The sequence below is a fragment of the Megascapheus bottae genome, chromosome 8 (assembly GCF_031878675.1).
Source record: "Megascapheus bottae isolate mThoBot1 chromosome 8, mThoBot2.hap1, whole genome shotgun sequence".
In the NCBI taxonomy this organism is placed as follows: domain Eukaryota; kingdom Metazoa; phylum Chordata; class Mammalia; order Rodentia; family Geomyidae; genus Megascapheus; species Megascapheus bottae.
The window spans coordinates 33123463-33141393 of record NC_143516.1 but is presented as its reverse complement, the minus strand read 5'-3'; the positions used below and the strand labels follow the sequence as shown (position 1 = coordinate 33141393).

The 17931-nt window shown below is 39.7% G+C and overlaps 1 protein-coding gene across 4 annotated transcripts in view; it reads right to left on the bottom strand.

Moving 5' to 3' along the window:
• The window catches only part of Ros1 (ROS proto-oncogene 1, receptor tyrosine kinase), a 97280-nt gene that overhangs the window by 57856 nt on the left and 21493 nt on the right, over positions 1-17931 (bottom strand). For all 4 annotated transcript variants that reach the window (XM_090338229.1, XM_090338227.1, XM_090338228.1 and 1 more), the window contains exons 10-18: positions 16704-16826; positions 15135-15319; positions 13623-13720; positions 11369-11865; positions 9940-10152; positions 7865-7975; positions 4292-4470; positions 2851-3042; positions 1494-1594 (exon numbers count right to left, since the gene is read on the bottom strand). In XM_090338229.1, coding sequence (XP_090194355.1) covers positions 1494-1594; positions 2851-3042; positions 4292-4470; positions 7865-7975; positions 9940-10152; positions 11369-11865; positions 13623-13720; positions 15135-15319; positions 16704-16826 — 1699 coding nt within the window. The remainder of the gene's footprint in view (positions 1-1493; positions 1595-2850; positions 3043-4291; positions 4471-7864; positions 7976-9939; positions 10153-11368; positions 11866-13622; positions 13721-15134; positions 15320-16703; positions 16827-17931) is intronic.

Genomic DNA, 17931 nt, shown 5'->3' with positions numbered 1-17931 from the left:
AGGAGGAGGAGGAGGAGGGAGGGGGGTAAGGAGAGAGGGAGAGATAGAGGGAGGGACGAGGAAGAAGCCAGCAGCACTAGCCTGGGTAAGCACTCTTCTAGATTATCCAATTTCATTCAAGTGATGACCTCATGGCTAAGCTAGTTCACGTGATACCAGGCATGGCCTACATGCACATATAATCATGCCAGCTCCTGAACAAGGTCATATATCATGGGAGATAGATAGATGAATCTTCAGTATTGGAGATACTTCAGAATTAGACAGAAGTGGAAGGAATTCCCAACTCAACCAATCATTAAATATGGAACTTTAATCAAGTAATTTTATCTCTTTATTTTTTTCCAGTCCTGGGCCTTGAAGTCAGGGCTTGGGCAAAGTCCTTGGGCTCTTGGGGCTTTCTCAAGGCTAGAGCTTTACCACTTGAGCTACAGCACCATTTCTGGCTTTTTTCTGTGTATGTGGTACTGAGGAATCGAACCTGGGTCTTAGTGCTTAGTGCATGCTAGGCAAGCACTCTACCACTAGGCTAAACTTCCGCCCAAGTAATTTTACCTCTTATTTAACCAACTTTAAAATGTGGGCATCACAATACCAGATATTCTGCATATGGATGAAGCTGATCTCATTTTCTCATGACTTTTCTCAAGTAGTAAAAATATGGACTGGGCCGGTGTTGGTGGCTCACTCCTAAATCCTAGCTACTCGTGTGGTTGAGAACTGAGGGAGCCAACTTGGATAGAGAAGTCCATAAAACTTCTCTTTCCAACAAACCATCAAGAAACTAGAAGTGGAGCTGTGAGTCAAATGGTAGAGCACTGCCTTGATCAAAAAAGCTCAGGGACATTGCTCAGGCCCTGAGTTCAAGCACCAGGATGAGGAAGGAGGGAAGGAAAGAGGGAGGGAGGGAAGAGAGAAGAGAGGAAGGGAAGAGAGAAGAGAGAAAGGGAGGGAGAAAAAGAGGGAGGGAGAAAAGAGGGAGGAAGGGAGGGAAAGAAAAAGAGATGACAGAAGAGTAAAGAAAACAAAGGAAGCAAAACAAACCATTCTTCCTTCCATTAGACCACATTTTTCAAGACCAGCAGAATTCTTGATAAGAGCAAGGCTAGAGTACACATAAACAAATAACCCCTAGAGTTTGATTGAGTCTGTCTTATTTAAACTTGTAGTTAAGCCTGCTGTGCTATTCTACCATTAGATGGTGCTATACGTCCAGGTTTCAGCTATAGATTCATACCACATAAAATAAGAGTTTGTTAAGCAGGGCTGGTGACACTTGGGCATATTCAGGTGGATGCAGCCTTCTGTGGCCACTCATGGCTCTGGACATAATCCCTTATAAGATCATTTACTTGTCAAGCTTCATTTGTTGAGGCATTTTGGAGGTCTCCGATCCACCCGAGTTTGGAAGCATATCTCCCTACACAAATCTTCCACACTGAGGGGGCAAGTTTTCCTTTCTTAACCCATTGCATTTAAGAGACATTTATTACCTCTGTCCTCGAAGAATAGATGTGTATAGATGAATACACTGATTGTCCTGAACCAACCAATAGAGGAGCTGGTCACTTAGGTCCAAAGTTAGGGCAATAACCTAAATAGAAAATGAGTTGATAACAACATTTGAAGCTTATAAACAAAAGTGATGAGTCAGTGAAAATGTAAAAGATATACAACAAGAACTAAAGAGCTAAAAATACTTTCTGACAGGTTGGTCAGCTACTGAGAAATCCATATGATTTTATACACACACACACACACACACACACACACACACACACACACATAGCATATAATATATATGATTTGGTTTATCTGTATGGTATATTTTCATCTCTAAAGGAAAAATATTCAAGAAAAAGAAAATATTTTAAGTATACTAGTTAGAAAGTAAATTATTTCTTTCCTCCTTATGTTCTTTCTGGGGGTTTTGTTGGCATATATCACCATTGCAATCAGAAAAAATAAGATCCAGAAATGTAGATATCTAGAGGATGGTTAAAAAGGTACATCATATACCTTCTAGAAGGTAAAGAAGGAAAAATAGCACTTGTTTGTAAAATATTACTATAGTAAGTGTGCCTTTCAGGTACAAAAAGCTTGTATTAAGCACTTATCATGCTTCTAAAATGTTCCCAGGACTTCACATGAATTAGCTTACTTAATTTTCATAGCAACCTGTTTTCTGATAATGAAACAGAGAACTTAAGCAAGTTGGCCAAAGCTGTGTGCTTTTTAGAAAAGTCAGGACCCAAAGTTGATTAAAAATAATAAGACACATAAGCAACACCCATAAGAGACTCTGAAGTGCTTTTTAGGATTATAAAAACTAAGAGAAATTTAAAGCTGCCATATATGACTCTAGTTAGGATTAACACAAACTATTAAAATATCCATGTTATATATTTGAGCTGTATAATCAGTTATGACCATCACATAAGGCTTAGATTATAGCAAGATTTTACTGTAATAACACTTCCTGTAGGATTCTACCTCAAATATAGTATGTAGTGATAATATAATCATAACTATAGAGGACCACCACTTAGTATTATTAAATGATAAGATCTGATTTTTTTCATTTTTGTCCATATATTTTTTATTGTCTGATTTTTATTTTTAACTCTTTTTTTTTGTCAGTCCTGAAGCTTGAACTCAGGGCCTGGCCACTGTCCTAGAGCTTTCTAAAGGCTAGCACTCTACCACTTGAGCCACGGCACCAATTCTGGGTTTTTCCCATGTATGTGGTACCAAAGAATCGAACCCAGGGCTTCATGCGTGCCAGGCAGTCACTCTACCACTAGATTAAACTCCCGGCCCTATTTTTAACTCTTATTTTTAATTTGTCACCTTTTTCCCAGAAAGCCAAGGCTGTGCCTGTAGTATGAGGGAACTTTCTCCATTTAGTCTGGTGCTTTCCACTGAGTAGAATGTTGTCCAATACAGATAGCCACCGACTGAGTCCACCACCATGTCATTCACCAGCAGCTTCACGTGGGTCACAATATCAGTGTGTCCCGTCAACACAGACTGCCTTTGTATCTAGAAGGACACAATAATGTGGTCAGTTAATGCTTCTCAATGACATCATTATCACAGTAGTTCGTTGCAATTATTAGATTGCATGCTTGCATGCTTCCATCCACCCACACACCCATTCATTTATTTTTTTCAACCACAATTATCAATCCTAAATGCTTAGCACTGTGCTAAGCCCTAAAAATATAACATACAAACATGGCACTTCCCTTTATGAAATTCATCTCTTCCTATCTCCAAATAGAAAGGAAATAAATTAATTTAGAGATAAAGTAGTTAAAATTAAGATTCCTCTACCTGCTCATATCTACCACATATTGCCCAGTACTAGTTATTTCCATTACCTAGATGACAGATGTAGTACATTTTTCATCTTTTAAAACATTTGCTCCTGCAATCCTCACAGTAAACATATAGCTAATTTCTATTCAATATATTTTTCTTCCTCATGAAAACTGGGTTAAAACAGGTTGAGCAATTTGTCCTAAAATTAAACTTTCATAAAAGACAGAGTAAATACTGAACCAATTCTTGTATTTACTCTTCCACTTCTTTCAAAGTATTTTTAAACTAAACTATCTTTTGTGTGGTGCCAGGATTTAAACTCAAAGCTTTAACAGCTAGGCAGTTTCTCAGATAAGGTCTGGTGCTTTTTGCCCAGGCCAGACTTGGACCACATTGTGGGATTATAAGTGCATACTTACCTTCTAACTCTTGAGTTTTGGGGGGGGCGGTTTTGACTTGGTTTTTTTTCTTGTTTGTTATTGGTTGTTTGATTGATTTTTTTGTCAGTCATGGGGCTTGAATTCTGGGACTGGGAGCTGTCCCTGAGCTCTTCAACTCAAGGCTACCACTCTACCACTTGAGCCACAGCACCACTTCTGGTTTTCTGGTGGTTAATTGGAGATAAGAGTCTCATGGACTTTAGTGTCCAAACTGGCTTTGAACCGAGATCCTCAGATCTCAGCCTCCTGAGTAGCTATGATTACAGGCATGAGTCACCACCACACAGCTAAAGTGAGTATTTTAATGCATTTATTTTAAGAGAATGATGAAAATATATAAAGAATAAAACCAACAGTGGTATAAAATTTCCTTTGCCCATAAATTCACTTTAGAAAAGACTAGTATATACTACCAATATTGTATCCATTTTATCTCAGGTAGTACACAGTATTAATAAACTGAAGTGCAGTGCAAGTCACTGAAGTTGAATTGCTTTAGATCACTCAGAATCCTGGGGTTGACTTACCACATATGTCTTTCCAGCCCAGTAGAGAAAGTGACCCAGCCATTCAAAAGCTAAAGCCCCTGCTCCTGCAATGCTAGGGATATGATAGTGTTCGGAGGTATCTGTCCCATTCAGTGGCCGTACATAAACATCACCTTTCATGTCACTGTAGTAGAGGCTGTTGTTATACCAATCCATATCTCAAAACAAACACAAAACCCACCAGCAGTTATTTTTCATGTATGCCAACAAATATGTCGTGACTTAACAGATCATTTAGATGATGTGATATATTTATCAATAGATCAATAAGTCAATTAATTGATATACACATATGTATATATATATCAGTGCCTAAATGATATAGACATATATCAGTACCAATATAGATATTGTGGTGGGGACATGTATATATGTGTTTATGCTTGCTGGTAGTGGGGCTTGAACTCAGAGCTTGGGCTCTGTCCCTTGGCCTTTTGCTTAAGTCATGTACTCTACCAACTTGATCTAGGGCTCCATTTCTGGATTTTTGGTAGTTAATTTGCAGATAAGAGTCTCACAGACTTTCTTGCCAAGGCTGGCTTGGAACTGCAGTTCTGAGACCTCAGCCTCCTGAGCAGTTAGTATTAGAGGCACCAGTCAATAGTTCTCTGTCATGGATCACTTTAAGGCCCACACTGATAAAGATTTGAGAACTTCAGTGATCTCTCAAAATCGTAATGTAATGTAATGCAAAATTGTAACTCTTAAAACTGAGTGGAGGAACTAATTGAATGCACTGAGTATGTCCTCGCTGCCAAACATTGCCTCAAGTAACTTTACTTGCCTAATTTAACCCCTCAGACACTTATTGCCATTTTTTGGCCAGTTCTGGGGCTTGAACTCAGGGCCTGAGCATTGTCCTTGGGCTTTCTCAAGGCTAGCGCTCAACCACTTGAGCCATGGCACCACCTCCAGCTTTTTTTCTATGTAAGTGGTACTGAGGAATCGAACCCAGGTCCTTGTGCATGCTGAGGCACTCTACCAGTAGGCCAAACTCCTGGCCCTGACACTTACTGCCATTTTTAAGGTAACAACCTAAGATTTGGTGAGATTGTCTATTCTATCAGAAATCTTACCAATTAAAAGGAAGGAAGCTCAGATTTTAGCTAACTCTAAGCGAAGTTCTTCTTATCAGTATCAGGCTACTTACTAAGTCCAACTCCATTGTCTTACTAAGACTTACTAAGTCTTTGGGCATTGTCTTGGGTATTGTCTCTCAGCTTTTGGACTTAAGGCTAATAATGCTCTACCACTTTGAGCCACAGAGTCATTTCTGGCTTTCTGTAGTTAATTGGGGATAAGAGTTTCAGAAACTTTCCTGCCTGGACTGGCTTTGAACTGTGATCCTCAAATCTCAACCTCCTGAATAGCTAGGGTTATAGCCAGAAACTACTAATGCCCAGCTTATTTTCCTGCTTCTAATAGCTAAGTTTGTAAATAAAATAGCTAAGTATAGAAGATGTGATCTTCAGGCAAAGTCATTGGCATGCCCCCTTAGAACAAAGACTTCTTTTAGGAAAAATTAATCATCCTCTTTGTAAACGTTTTTTTTCTCTCACACCTTATTGTAAACCTATTCTGCGTTTTTTTTCACTCCTGTTTTATAAATAAAACTCATGGTAAAGGTATTACTTAAAAAATAGCTCTCTTGGCCCCTAGTGGTTTTATTGATTGGCTGATTTTTTTGAAGTGGCAACTAAACTTTGTACAGTGTACCTTGGCAGCTCAAGTTAGGAAGCAGGGAGGTTTGAGTCCTGACTCCGCCACTTATTATTTATTGAGCTGACAGAGAACAAGCCGGTTACTCTCTCTAAACCTCAATTTCCTTTTCTCTAAATGAGGATGATCGGGTAATCAGGAGGATGATATAAGACAATGCACGTGAAATAAGATGATGTATGTTGCCTGATACACATTAGCGTCCAATAAATGATCATTATCAATGGGAAAATATAGCTGTCTTATAGGGAACTCAAGAAAACAATCCTCCCTCAAAACCATCAAACCAATCACTAAATGGGCAAGGGACCTATCAAATGAAGAGGTTAAATGGCAAAGAAACATATTATAAAATGCTCATCAGCCATGATCATAAAGGAAATGCAAATTAAAACAACCCAATCAGAATGGCCAATATTCTGAACCCAGACAACAACAAATGCTGGCGGGGTTGTGAAGAAAGAGGAACCCTACTGCACTGCTGGTGGGAATGTAAACTAGTACAACCACTCTGGAAGGTAGTTTGGAGGTTTCTCAACAAACTAAACATAGACCTTCCCTACCACCCAGCCATACCACTCCTGGGCATCTATCCTGGGCATCATAAACGCAGGATTAGGACACCTGCACAGCCATGTTTATCTCTGCACTATTCACAATAGCCAGGTGATGGAAAGAACCCAGATGCCCCACTACAGATGAATGGATACAAGAATTGTGGTACATATATGGAATGGAATTCTACATAGCCACCAGACAAGATAAAATAATGGCATTCGCTGGGAAGTGGATGAAACTAGAGCAAATCATGTTGAGTGAGATAAGTCAAGACCAAAGGAACAAAAGGCGCATGGTCTCCTTGATATGTGGATATTGGATCCAAACAGTACAAGAGGGATGACTCAGTACTCAGGTACTCAAGGTCATTGACATTAACTTGGAGATATAAATATAACTATAGACATATAATCTATGATGTGATATATATTCTATAGACATAATATATAGATCAATATATATCTATGACATACAAACTCTCAGCTTAATTTTAATTTTGTTCTAAAATTTGTGTGTCAGTGTTCGCATATGGAGATCCCATTCCTGAATGTTGGGGGCCAAGTAACGCCATGTCTAATAACTTTCTACTGAGACAAGGCAAGGCACAAGAGGCAGGGTGCAAGACTTGATTACGATTGGTTACAAATGTGTTATTGTTTATCACTCTCTGCTGGGACCTAGAGTGAGGGGATATTAACTGGAGGGACTTCCTCAGGAGCGGGGTTTATTGGAGAGAGATGAAGCTGCGTGGTGTCTCTGTTCATGCTCCGGGGTAAGAAGGCTGAGTGCGGGAGGACAGTGGGCTCTCTCCTCTCGCTGCTTGGACTGGTCGGGGTGTGTTTTTCCCCATCCCTCCTACTAGTCGAGAGAGACCGGGGATGAAGGACCCTGACACCTGAATACTTATTTGTTAAACTTGACATTTGAAATATGATGTAAAAAAATCAATGTTAATAAAAATCTTTTTGAAAAAAAGCTGTCTTTGCTATCAACATGATATCGATAAATTACATCACCAGAATATTATATCAAAGCCTTCTCAAAGTGGACATCAATTATTAAATAACTTCACAGTTTGTGACTTCATAAATAGCATCCCTACTTAAGAATTGACATTTTCATAACAATACCACTGTCAGTATTGTCCAGTCAGCATTTTTCCTTTTATTATTAAAAGCAAAGATCTCAGAGCTAGTACTCATTTTTTTCTATTCATTCAATAACTTGAAAATCTAGGCATAGAAACCTGTCATCTAACTACAGAGAAGTATTTACCTGACACGTTTCCTATGTCAGAGGACAAGAACTCTCCTGGGCCAAAGCTGTTTAATGGTTTGCTCCAAAGCCCATCTTCTTTTACAGCCATGATAAATGGTGGTTCAATAGCTATTGGTAAAAAATAAAATAAAAATTTTTTAAAGTCACAGAGAGCATATTTTTTTGCCAGTCCTGGGCTTGAGCTCAGGATCTGAGCACTGTCCTTGGACTTTCTCAAGGCTAGAGCTCTACCACTTGAGCCTCAGCACCACTTCTGGCTTTATAGATATAGATATAGATATAGATATAGATATAGATATAGATATACATGGTACCGAGGAATTGAACCCGGATTTTCGTGCATACTAGGCAAGCACTCTACCACTAGGCTAAACTCCCAGCCACAGGAAGCATATTTTAAGCACATCCCTCATGCCCTAAAATACCTTTTCTTTAAGTAAAAATAACATTGGCAATGGATGGGAAATGTAGTTAAGTGGTACCGCTCTTGCCTAGCATGCATGAAGCCCTGGGTTCAATTCCTCAGTATCTCATAAACAGAAAAAAACAGAAGTGGCACTGTGGCTCACCTGGTAGAGTGCTAGCTTTGAGCAAAAGAAGCTCAGAAACAGTGCTTAGGGCCTGAGTTCAAACCCCAGGACTGCCAAAAGAAAGAAAGAAAGCATATCAGCATTTTGAAAAGTACTGTGGAATGGTATGAATAATCATATCTCCTTGAGAGAATTATCTGTCATATTTAACATGCTTCCTGATTTTGCATAAATGTATGCAATGGAAAGTGAAGGTGAATGTTCATGTCATGACTGTGTGACTGTCACAACACCCTGCTCATGGCAGACATTTCCTACTCTCATGAGAACTGCTTGCCTTGGTTCCCTTTGGAGCCTGTAGAGTAAATTATAACAGCTGTATAAATGATAGAATTCTTCTTCCATTTTTCTCTCAGCAGAATTCATAGTCTCTCTACTTCTGTCCCTAAAAGCATCAGAAATGCTGTAGGTTATAAACAGGAAGCCCATGAAGAGGAGAAGTCATCTGGTTTCTTCAAATATATCTTGGGAAGTTGTTTTTTATTAAGCAAATGAAAAACACAGATGTTGCAGTGTTTATTTGCTTTTCAAATGACAATTACAAAGCACATCCTTAAGCAACCTCATTCCTGGGCCAGGTGCCAGCAGCTAGCTACAGTACCTAATCCTAACTACTCAGGGAGTTGAGATCTAAGGATCACAGTTTGAAGCTGGTCCAAGCAGAAAAGCCCCTATATGCTGAAATTCCATCAGCTGATCTCTGATATTTATTGTGTATTGTTAAATTATCTGGCAATTTATACAGATAATACATGTGTGCTTGTGTTAAGCGAAATAATAAACTGAATTTTAAGGTAAAAAAAAAAAGATTCTCCAACTAACCATTCAAAAACTGGAAGTAGAGCTATGGCTCAAAGTAGTAAAAAATTACCATCGAGCCAAAAGGCTCAGAGACAGCACTTAAACCCTGACTTCAAGCCCCAAAACCAACCAGAAAGAGAGAGAGAGAGAGAGAGAGAGAGAGAGAGAGAGAGAGAGAGAGAGAGAGAGAGAGAGAGACAGAGACAGAGACAGAGACAGAGAGAGACAGAGAGACAGAGAGAGAGAGAGAGAGAGAGAGAGAGAGAGAGAGAGAGAGGGAGCTGCATTCGCATTTAAGGCAAAGATTATTTTGGTTTTGGAATTTTTTTTTCTAGTCCCAGGGGTTAAACTCAGGGCCTGAGTACTGGCCTTGAACTTTCTCTAGGCTAGAGCTCGATCACTCTATCACTTGAGCCATTTCCAGCTTTTGCTATGTATGTTGTACCGAGTAATAAAACTCAGGTCTTCATGCATGATAGGCAAGAATGCCAATTCCTGGCCCAGATTTTCTTTGTTTTGGTTTGGTTTGGTTTTGCAGTGCTAAGGGTTAAACTCAGAGCCTTGCTCTTGCTAGGCAGGCACTCACTCTACTTGCTTGAACCACTCTATCAACTCATAGGAAGGAATTTTACAGGCTGATCTTCTCAAAATCACACCTATAAATCCAGAACGTTGTCTCACCTGTCACCAAGGTAGTACCCACAGAGGGCTCTGACCAGGGCCCTGGACCCTTGGGAGAACTTGCTCTCACCGACACTTGGTACTTTGTAGCACTCTGCAGCTCAGGTACATTAAGTATAGTCCCACTTATATTAGAGAAAACATGAGTGATTTCAGGAAGATCTTGGGCTGACACTTTCACCTCATAAGTCCAGTTCTGCCAAGCAGAAGGGCCTAAAGAATTCAACAATGTCATTGGCCAGGACAATACCAGCAAACAAAAACCAAAAATTGTCAATAAGCTCATCAACAGCCTTATCCCAAATGGCAGATTCATTGGGCAATAAGGCCTATTACCACACTAATCATCAGAGTCAAGGTGACAATAAACAAACACATGCCCTTTCTGAAACATGCCAACAAGTTACTCTTCTCTTCAGTAAAAGCTATGTGGTTAGCTTCATTTGACTGTCAGAAGTATTCTTTTTAATACTATATTATAACCAGACATACTAGAAATATATTGTAATATATCTTTATAACAATAATCAGGCTCTTACAAAAATGCTTAATGATAAATACTGTGATTTTCAGTGTCTGTATGTAGAGCAACTTCAAAAAATCCCAATTTGAAGAAAAATTTGCCTATTCATCCTTAGCCATTTTCAATATATGCAACAAACAATAATAATTACCTTTATATGATATAATAAATTAAATGCTCACTTTTGTCGGCCATGCCACTTGAGCCATGCCATAAACACTTTTATTTTTATTTTGTTTTTGTGATATATTCTATCTTTTCTAGGATTAGCCTAGAACTCATAATCTTCCCTTTTCCACATCCTAAGAAGCTGAGGTTGCAAGAATATACCACCATGCCTGGCTAGAAATAATTAACTTTGCCTTAAAGGCACACATGGTCATTTGTTAAATAGTATTGCCTGATGGACCAAAGTTGGTATACTACACAAAAAAAGATAGACCCAATGTTCTCATTTTTCAAGGCACAGTGTGTCTAAGGAACTTGTTCAGGGTCGTTTGGCCTGCAAGACCAAGGGCCTGTCTGCACACCACTGACTCTCTAGAGTTGCAGAGTCAAGTTCAGAGCACCGTTAGCGCATTTCTCAAATTTATGTAAGACCCCAACGCATGGATGATCCCTCCTTGCTAATATTCACTCTCACTAAAAAGCCACTGTGTACAGTCCTGATAGATGTCTAATAAATGTTTCAACTCTTCTTTTGGAATCTATCTGGGAAGCATAAAGATTCTCCTACTGAAAAGCTAATAAATGCAAAGCAATTAGATAAACATTCATTTATAGCTAAGTAGCTGCTTCGGGTAGACAACTAAATGTGCATTCTTGACACTGAATCCCAGAGCCCCGCAACGCCAGCTTCCTCTCCTTCCAGAAGGCCAACAGGACCCCCTGGCACCGCACACTCACTGGCTCCTATGGCGAGGGCAGGAGGCTTCCATTGAACAAGGGCCTGATGAGAGCCAAAGAGCACGGAGAGCTCCTGGGGGCGGCCTGGCAGCGGGTGCGTCTGGACAGATGAGCCAAAGATGACCAAGTTCCCGAACCCAAATTCTTCTATGTGACTGAGGTCACATCCCACAATGAACTCATTGAAAGACAGAGAATCCTGTTGGAACACAGCTTTGCCATCTGTGACCAGGAAGTGATTGCTTTCGCAAGCAAAGCTCTTCACCTCAGTAAAGGGGACCTGAGGAAGCACAAGATGGGAAGCCGAGCCATCCAGAAAGGTGGACATGAAGGTTTGGGTGGTGCCGTTGAAATAAATGATTCTCTTCGACTGTGGCTTTATTGCAAAGTCCTTTAATGCCCTGATCTCTAGGACGTGCACAGCGGGAGCAGCCCTGCCAGGTGGCACGGGGAGGTCAACTCTGTAAATGCCGTCTCTCAGGAGATAAAAGACATACCTGACACAGGAACAAAGAAGACTGGTATGATCCGGTGCAAGCATAGCTATACAACCTCCTCAGCTAATTGCTTTACTTTGCCACACAATCACAACCAGCTCACTCTCCAAGTCCAGAACTTCCCAGGTGCAAAAGGTAAGGGTCCTAAGATACATGTTCTAAAGGTCAATATTATGCCCATTTAAATTATTTGTTGAAAAGTTGGAAACTTCCAGCTTCCATCACAATGGTTAGTCACTTAATTTTAATTATTATCAATGGATTTTTTTTCTGGACCTGAGACTTGAGCTCAGGGAGCGTTGGCACTGTCGCAGAGTTTTATTTGCTCGAGGCTAGTGCTCTACCATTTGCACCACAGCTCCACTTCTGCGCTTTTTGGTATTTACTTTGAAATAATCTTAAGGACTCTCCTGCCTGGGCTGGTTTCAAACCACAATCCTCAGATCTCAGCCTTCTGAGTTGCTGGAACTACAGGTGTGAGCCACTGATGCCTGGCTGCTTATGACTCTGACAAATCATACAATCTAATAGGAGAAATAATCTTTGAAGATTTCCCAGGAAAGATGAAGTATGGATGGATACAGTCATGATATTCAATGTACATAGGTAAAAATGGAGCTAGGTAAATTTAGGGGCGAGTTGGGGTTGGGAAAGATGAGAGAATGATGAATGGATTGATACTGATCAAGGTGTACTATACTCACAAACTGTCATGATGAATTGAAACTCCTTTGTAGAACTACTAAGGATAACAAAGGACAAATTTAAAGATGCTCAAAGAGGGGCCATGAGTTTGGCCTAGTGGTAGAGTGCTTGTCTAGCATGCACAAAGACCCAGGTTCGATTCCTCAGTACCACGTACACAGAAAAAAGCCAGAAGTGGTGCTGTGGCTCAAGTGATAGCCTTGAGAAAGTCCAGGGACAGTGTTCAGGCCCTGAGCTCAAGCCCAGGACTAGCTAAAAAAAAAAAAGTTCAAAGAAAACCATAAAATAGTTTGGTTATGTCTATAAACCTAATTACTCAGGAGGCTGAAATCTGAGAAGGACAGTTCAAAGCCAACCCCGGCAGAAAGTTCACAAGATTCTTTTTTTTTTTTTCCTGTGGTTCATGGGGCTTGAACTCAGCTTGGGTGCTGTCCCTGAGCTCTTCAGCTAAAGGCTATTGCCCCACCTCTGGGCCTGGGCATTGACCCTGAGCTCTTCAGCTCAAGGCTGCAAACCTCCACTTGAGCCAACCACCACTTCCCATTTTCTAGAGGTTAATTGAAAAGAGTATCTGGTCCTTTTGTGCCCAGGCTGATTTTGAATCTTGATCCTCAGATCTCAGCCTCCTGAATAGCTAGGATTATAGGCGTGAACCACAGTGCCTGGCAAGTTCACAAGATTCTTATCTCCAACCACAAAAATGTAGAAGGGGAGCTCTGGTTCAACTGGTAGAGAATTAGTCTTGAGCAAAAATGCCCAAGGACAGTGCCGAGTCCCTGAGTTCGAGTCTCAAGACCAGTACAAAAAAAAATCCACAACTAGAATCCAGAACTAATTCCTTTGTCATATAGCTCTTTTTCTGTGGAGTAGACTATCAAGTCTGAAAGTAATTTTATCTAGGCTATATAATTGAACAAATGATTTTCCTGGAAATTAAGTTCTTCTGAAATTAGATACTGGCTTGTACAGTACACCATTGTTTCATGAGAAATCACTCTTCACAAAGATTTTCACTAATTAAAGAGACCCCATATTTACAAGGCTATACTTACCCATTGTAGGGATCTGCTACAACTTTTTGAGGTGCACTAACAGAAGGAAGAATAATTTGCTCAAATTTTGAGCAGTTCTCTAAGTCACAGACACACACCTAGAAAAGCAAAAACACAGATATCAGATCACTGTCCATTCTGTGTTTATTTCGGCTACCAGCTCTGAGCTACAGCCTTTGTCCTATGCATGGAACTGTGATAATCACTTCACACTTTCCAGACCAAGCTAAAGAAACAATTTAAAGGTAGTTTAATCAGTATGCACCTATAAACAGGAGGCTGAGGCTGGAAGATTCTGAGTTCAAGGCCAGCCGAGGTGACACAGCATAACTGTCTTAAAAAGGAAAGGGAGAGGATTGGGGCTTTAGTTAGGAAGCAGAGATTGGGAAGATTGCAATTCTGGGACAGCCTGGGTAGAAATGTAGCAACATCCTCATCTTAATCAATACATCAAGCATAGGGGCAAAAATCTGAAGTCCCAGCTACATAGGAGAAATAGAAGGATAATGATCCTGTCCCCACCAAAATGCTCCAAAAAATAAGTAAAAAGCAAAACCGTGCTGGGGGTATGGCTTAGGTGACAGTGCACCTGTCTACCAAGTGCTGGGCCTTGAATTAAAATCCCAGTATTACAAATAAAAATAAAAAAGAGGAAGTTTATATTCTCCTTAAGCTTGTGGGCTTCTGACTATACCTACACCTTTCAAAGAAATAGAATTTAAAACTATGTTTTCCGAAAGATCTCAGGACTGGTATTCTTTCAGAAACGTGCTAAAATAACCCTATTTCTTAAATAATTCAAATCAATTTTTCTCATGACAGTCTTATCCAGTGATCACACAGATGAAGTATCACTAACAAAGCTATGAATGCTGGAGAAGGTGTGATCAAAATGCTTTATGCACATGTGTGAAAACAGAACAATGAACTTCTTGAAACTGATTTGGGAAAGCAGAGAGGTGAGAGGAAGGGTAGATCTAACTAAGGCCCATTGCATGTACAAAAATTAAATTCTCTAGTGCAACTAATTATTGCAAATAAAAATGTAGAACAAAGCCAGGTACTAGTGGCTCACATCTGTAATCCTAGTTATTCAGGAGTCTGAGATCTGAGAATTGTGGTTCAAAGCCAGCCCAGGCAGGAAAGTCCATGAGACACTTATCACCAATTAACCACCAGAAAACCGGAAGCAGAGCTGTGGCTCAAAGTGATAGAGCACAGGCCTTGAGCAAAAGAGTTCTGCGCCCAGGCCTCAAATTCAAGCTCCACAATTGACAAAACAAAAAACAAAAAACAAAAAAAAACGTAAAACAAACAACTTGTGACTCTGGGAAGTGAGGACTAGCATCCGTAAATGCTTGACCTCCTGTGGGCTGTATCCATGATTCAGTGATAATCTACTGTACTGTGTGGGTATGTATGCATTGAATATGAGAACAGTGTTTAGTTGTTAATATACCAAGATACACTATCAGTAATAACAAGTCATTTGATTTTAATTCTCAGACTAACCAGTTCATCCATGATGAAATACATTTTTTGATAAAGCCAGTCTATGGAGATGGAAGAAATTAATCCTGAACCTCTGTAGAAAATTCTCAGGTCAGACATGTCAGACATATTGGCAACTTCCTTCGCCCATATGAGAGCTCCTTCAGAGAAATAAACAGTTTCCTGCTGGACATTAACTGATATTCCTAAAAGACCACACAAACACATACACATTATTAAATAACAGCCAGGACAAAAGAAAAGCTAATATTTAAAGAGAATTTATTTACCAAAAAGTAAATTAAGAGATTGAAAGAAAAGTGATATTTTTGAAGAAAATATTCTTCTCGATTCTACATGTAGACTTTAAGTAGTATATTCTAGAGTATATTCTTTAAATATTGGGGAAAAGTGAATTTTTTTGGTTTTGTAAGGGGATGGGAGCTGATTTATTTATATACATGTGTGTGTGTGCTGGAGATTAAACCCAAGAGTCCATGCATGCTAAACACATGCTCTAGCATTGAACAATATCTCCTCCCAGATCCAAAGTTTTTTTTAAATATTCTTCTACTCTAGAAATATTTCTTGCAGAAATGCCAAATCTTTTTTTTAACATTAAAGAAACATTTCTTGCAAATCAAAACAACGCTAAGATTCCACCTCACTCCAGTTAGAATGGCCAGGATCAGGAAAACGAATAACAACAGATGCTGGAGGGGATGTGGCCAGGAGGGATCACTGCTACACTGTTGGTGGGAGTGCAAACTCGTTCAACCACTATGGAAAGCAGTATGGCAGTGCCTCAAAAGGCTAAACATAGAGCTCCCCTATGACCCAGCAATTCCACTACTTGGCATTTACCCAACCATCCAGAAACTAGGGCATACTAAATCCACTAGCACAGCAATGTTCATTGCAGCATTATTCACCATAGCAAAGATATGGAACCAACCTAGATGTCCCTCAGTTGATGAATGGATCAACAAGATGTGGTATTTGTACACAATGGAATTCTATGCTGCTGTCAGAAAAAATGACATCGCCCCATTTGTTAGGAAATGGTAAGACTTAGAAAAAATCATATTAAGTGAAATAAGCCAGACTCAAAGGAACTTAGGCTCAATGGTTCCCCTCATTTGTCATAATCAGTAGAAAACTTGGGCTCTACTAGCAGAGATTTGCAATAGAGCAAAACCTTGATACATAAGATAGTATGAAACTAATTGAAAGGACCTCTAGGATATTGAAACAAACGCCATATAATGAATGATTGTTGTCCTTAATGTACTATGTTATCTCTCATCTCTTTTGCTGTCCCTTGGTTATCTCATATTGTTACAGTATCTCACTTTGTTATCTGATATATTGGATATATTTGTATTCGGTTATTTGAAATTGGATAGGGAAGGGGGGAAACCAAGATGGGGGGGTGGGGGTGAGGGTAATTGGGACCAAGACATGTGAAAGGGTATCAATGTATGTGAATTAATGCACCTTCTATCTGCCAAGTATCATGTAACCCTTTTATTAATTACAATAAAAAATATTTTAAAAAAATAAAGAAACATTTCTCTCTTTTATACTGACCTGTAATATTATGCTGTATAATGTCAGACCAAATGCAGTGTGCTTCATCTACTAAGTGTTTTAAAGATCTCTTCCTTAATGAAGTTTTTCTGGATAAAAAGAGCCATTGCTCCTCCTCTTGAACTGAAAAATGATGTAAGTTACAGACAGACATATTAAATACAAACTAACACCAAAAATATACCAGTTCTTCAAAACAAAGAAAATGGTACTTGAAAATTGTTCTTAATGTACTATATGAAGTTATTTCTTTTCTCTTCCCCCCTCCCTTATGCTTTCTCTCGTGTTGTTACTGTATCTGACTTTGGTACCTGGTATATTATATATACGTTAATTTGTTTAGTTAAAATAGGGAAGGGCAGGGGAAAAACAAGATGATTGGGAGGGGTGGGAGGAGGGAAAGTGAGAGGAAAACATGGGAAGTGGCATCAAGGCTCAAGAATTAATGTACCCACCACCTGACAAATGTAACTGTAATCCCACTATACATCACCCCAACAATAAAATACAATAAAAAAAAGAATGACAACAACTGATTCTTGAGAGAGAGAGAGAGAGAGAGAGAGACTACTGATCAAATTTTCTCTGAAAATAATAGAATAGTTTATCTGTGGTACAATCCACATCAATAATTACTAATAATAATCCATAATGAAGAGTAAGAAATACAGTGGCAATCAAGTATGTATACTTGCTCTTAAGAACCTATGTGTACATGCTCTTAAGAACCCCCCAGGACCCGGAGTGTAGCCTAGTGGTAGAGTACTCACTTGCAAGAAGCACCACATTTGATTCCTCCGTATCACATAGGAAAAGCTGAAAGTGGTGCTGTGGCTCAGGTGGAGAGCAATAGCCTTAAGCAGAAAGTGTCCGAGGACAGTGCTCAGCCCCTGAGCTCAAGCCCCAGGACAGGCCAAAAAAAAAGACCCCCCCCCAAATTGGGGCCAGGAACAGAGCCTTGGGGTAGAATGCTCACCTAGAATGCTCAACTCCTCGGTACCATACACATACACTTCATTCTTTAGGAATGAAGTTCAAGGGCTGCAGAAATCTGCACGATGCTCTTTCAACTGAAGACTGATAATAGGTTCCATATATGATGAACACTTTGGGGACAATTACCCACTGATATGCAATAATCCCATAACAACTTTTTTTTGCCCGTCCTGGGCCTTGGGCTTAGGACCTGAGCACTGTCCTTGGGCTTTCTCAAGGCTAGCACTCTGCC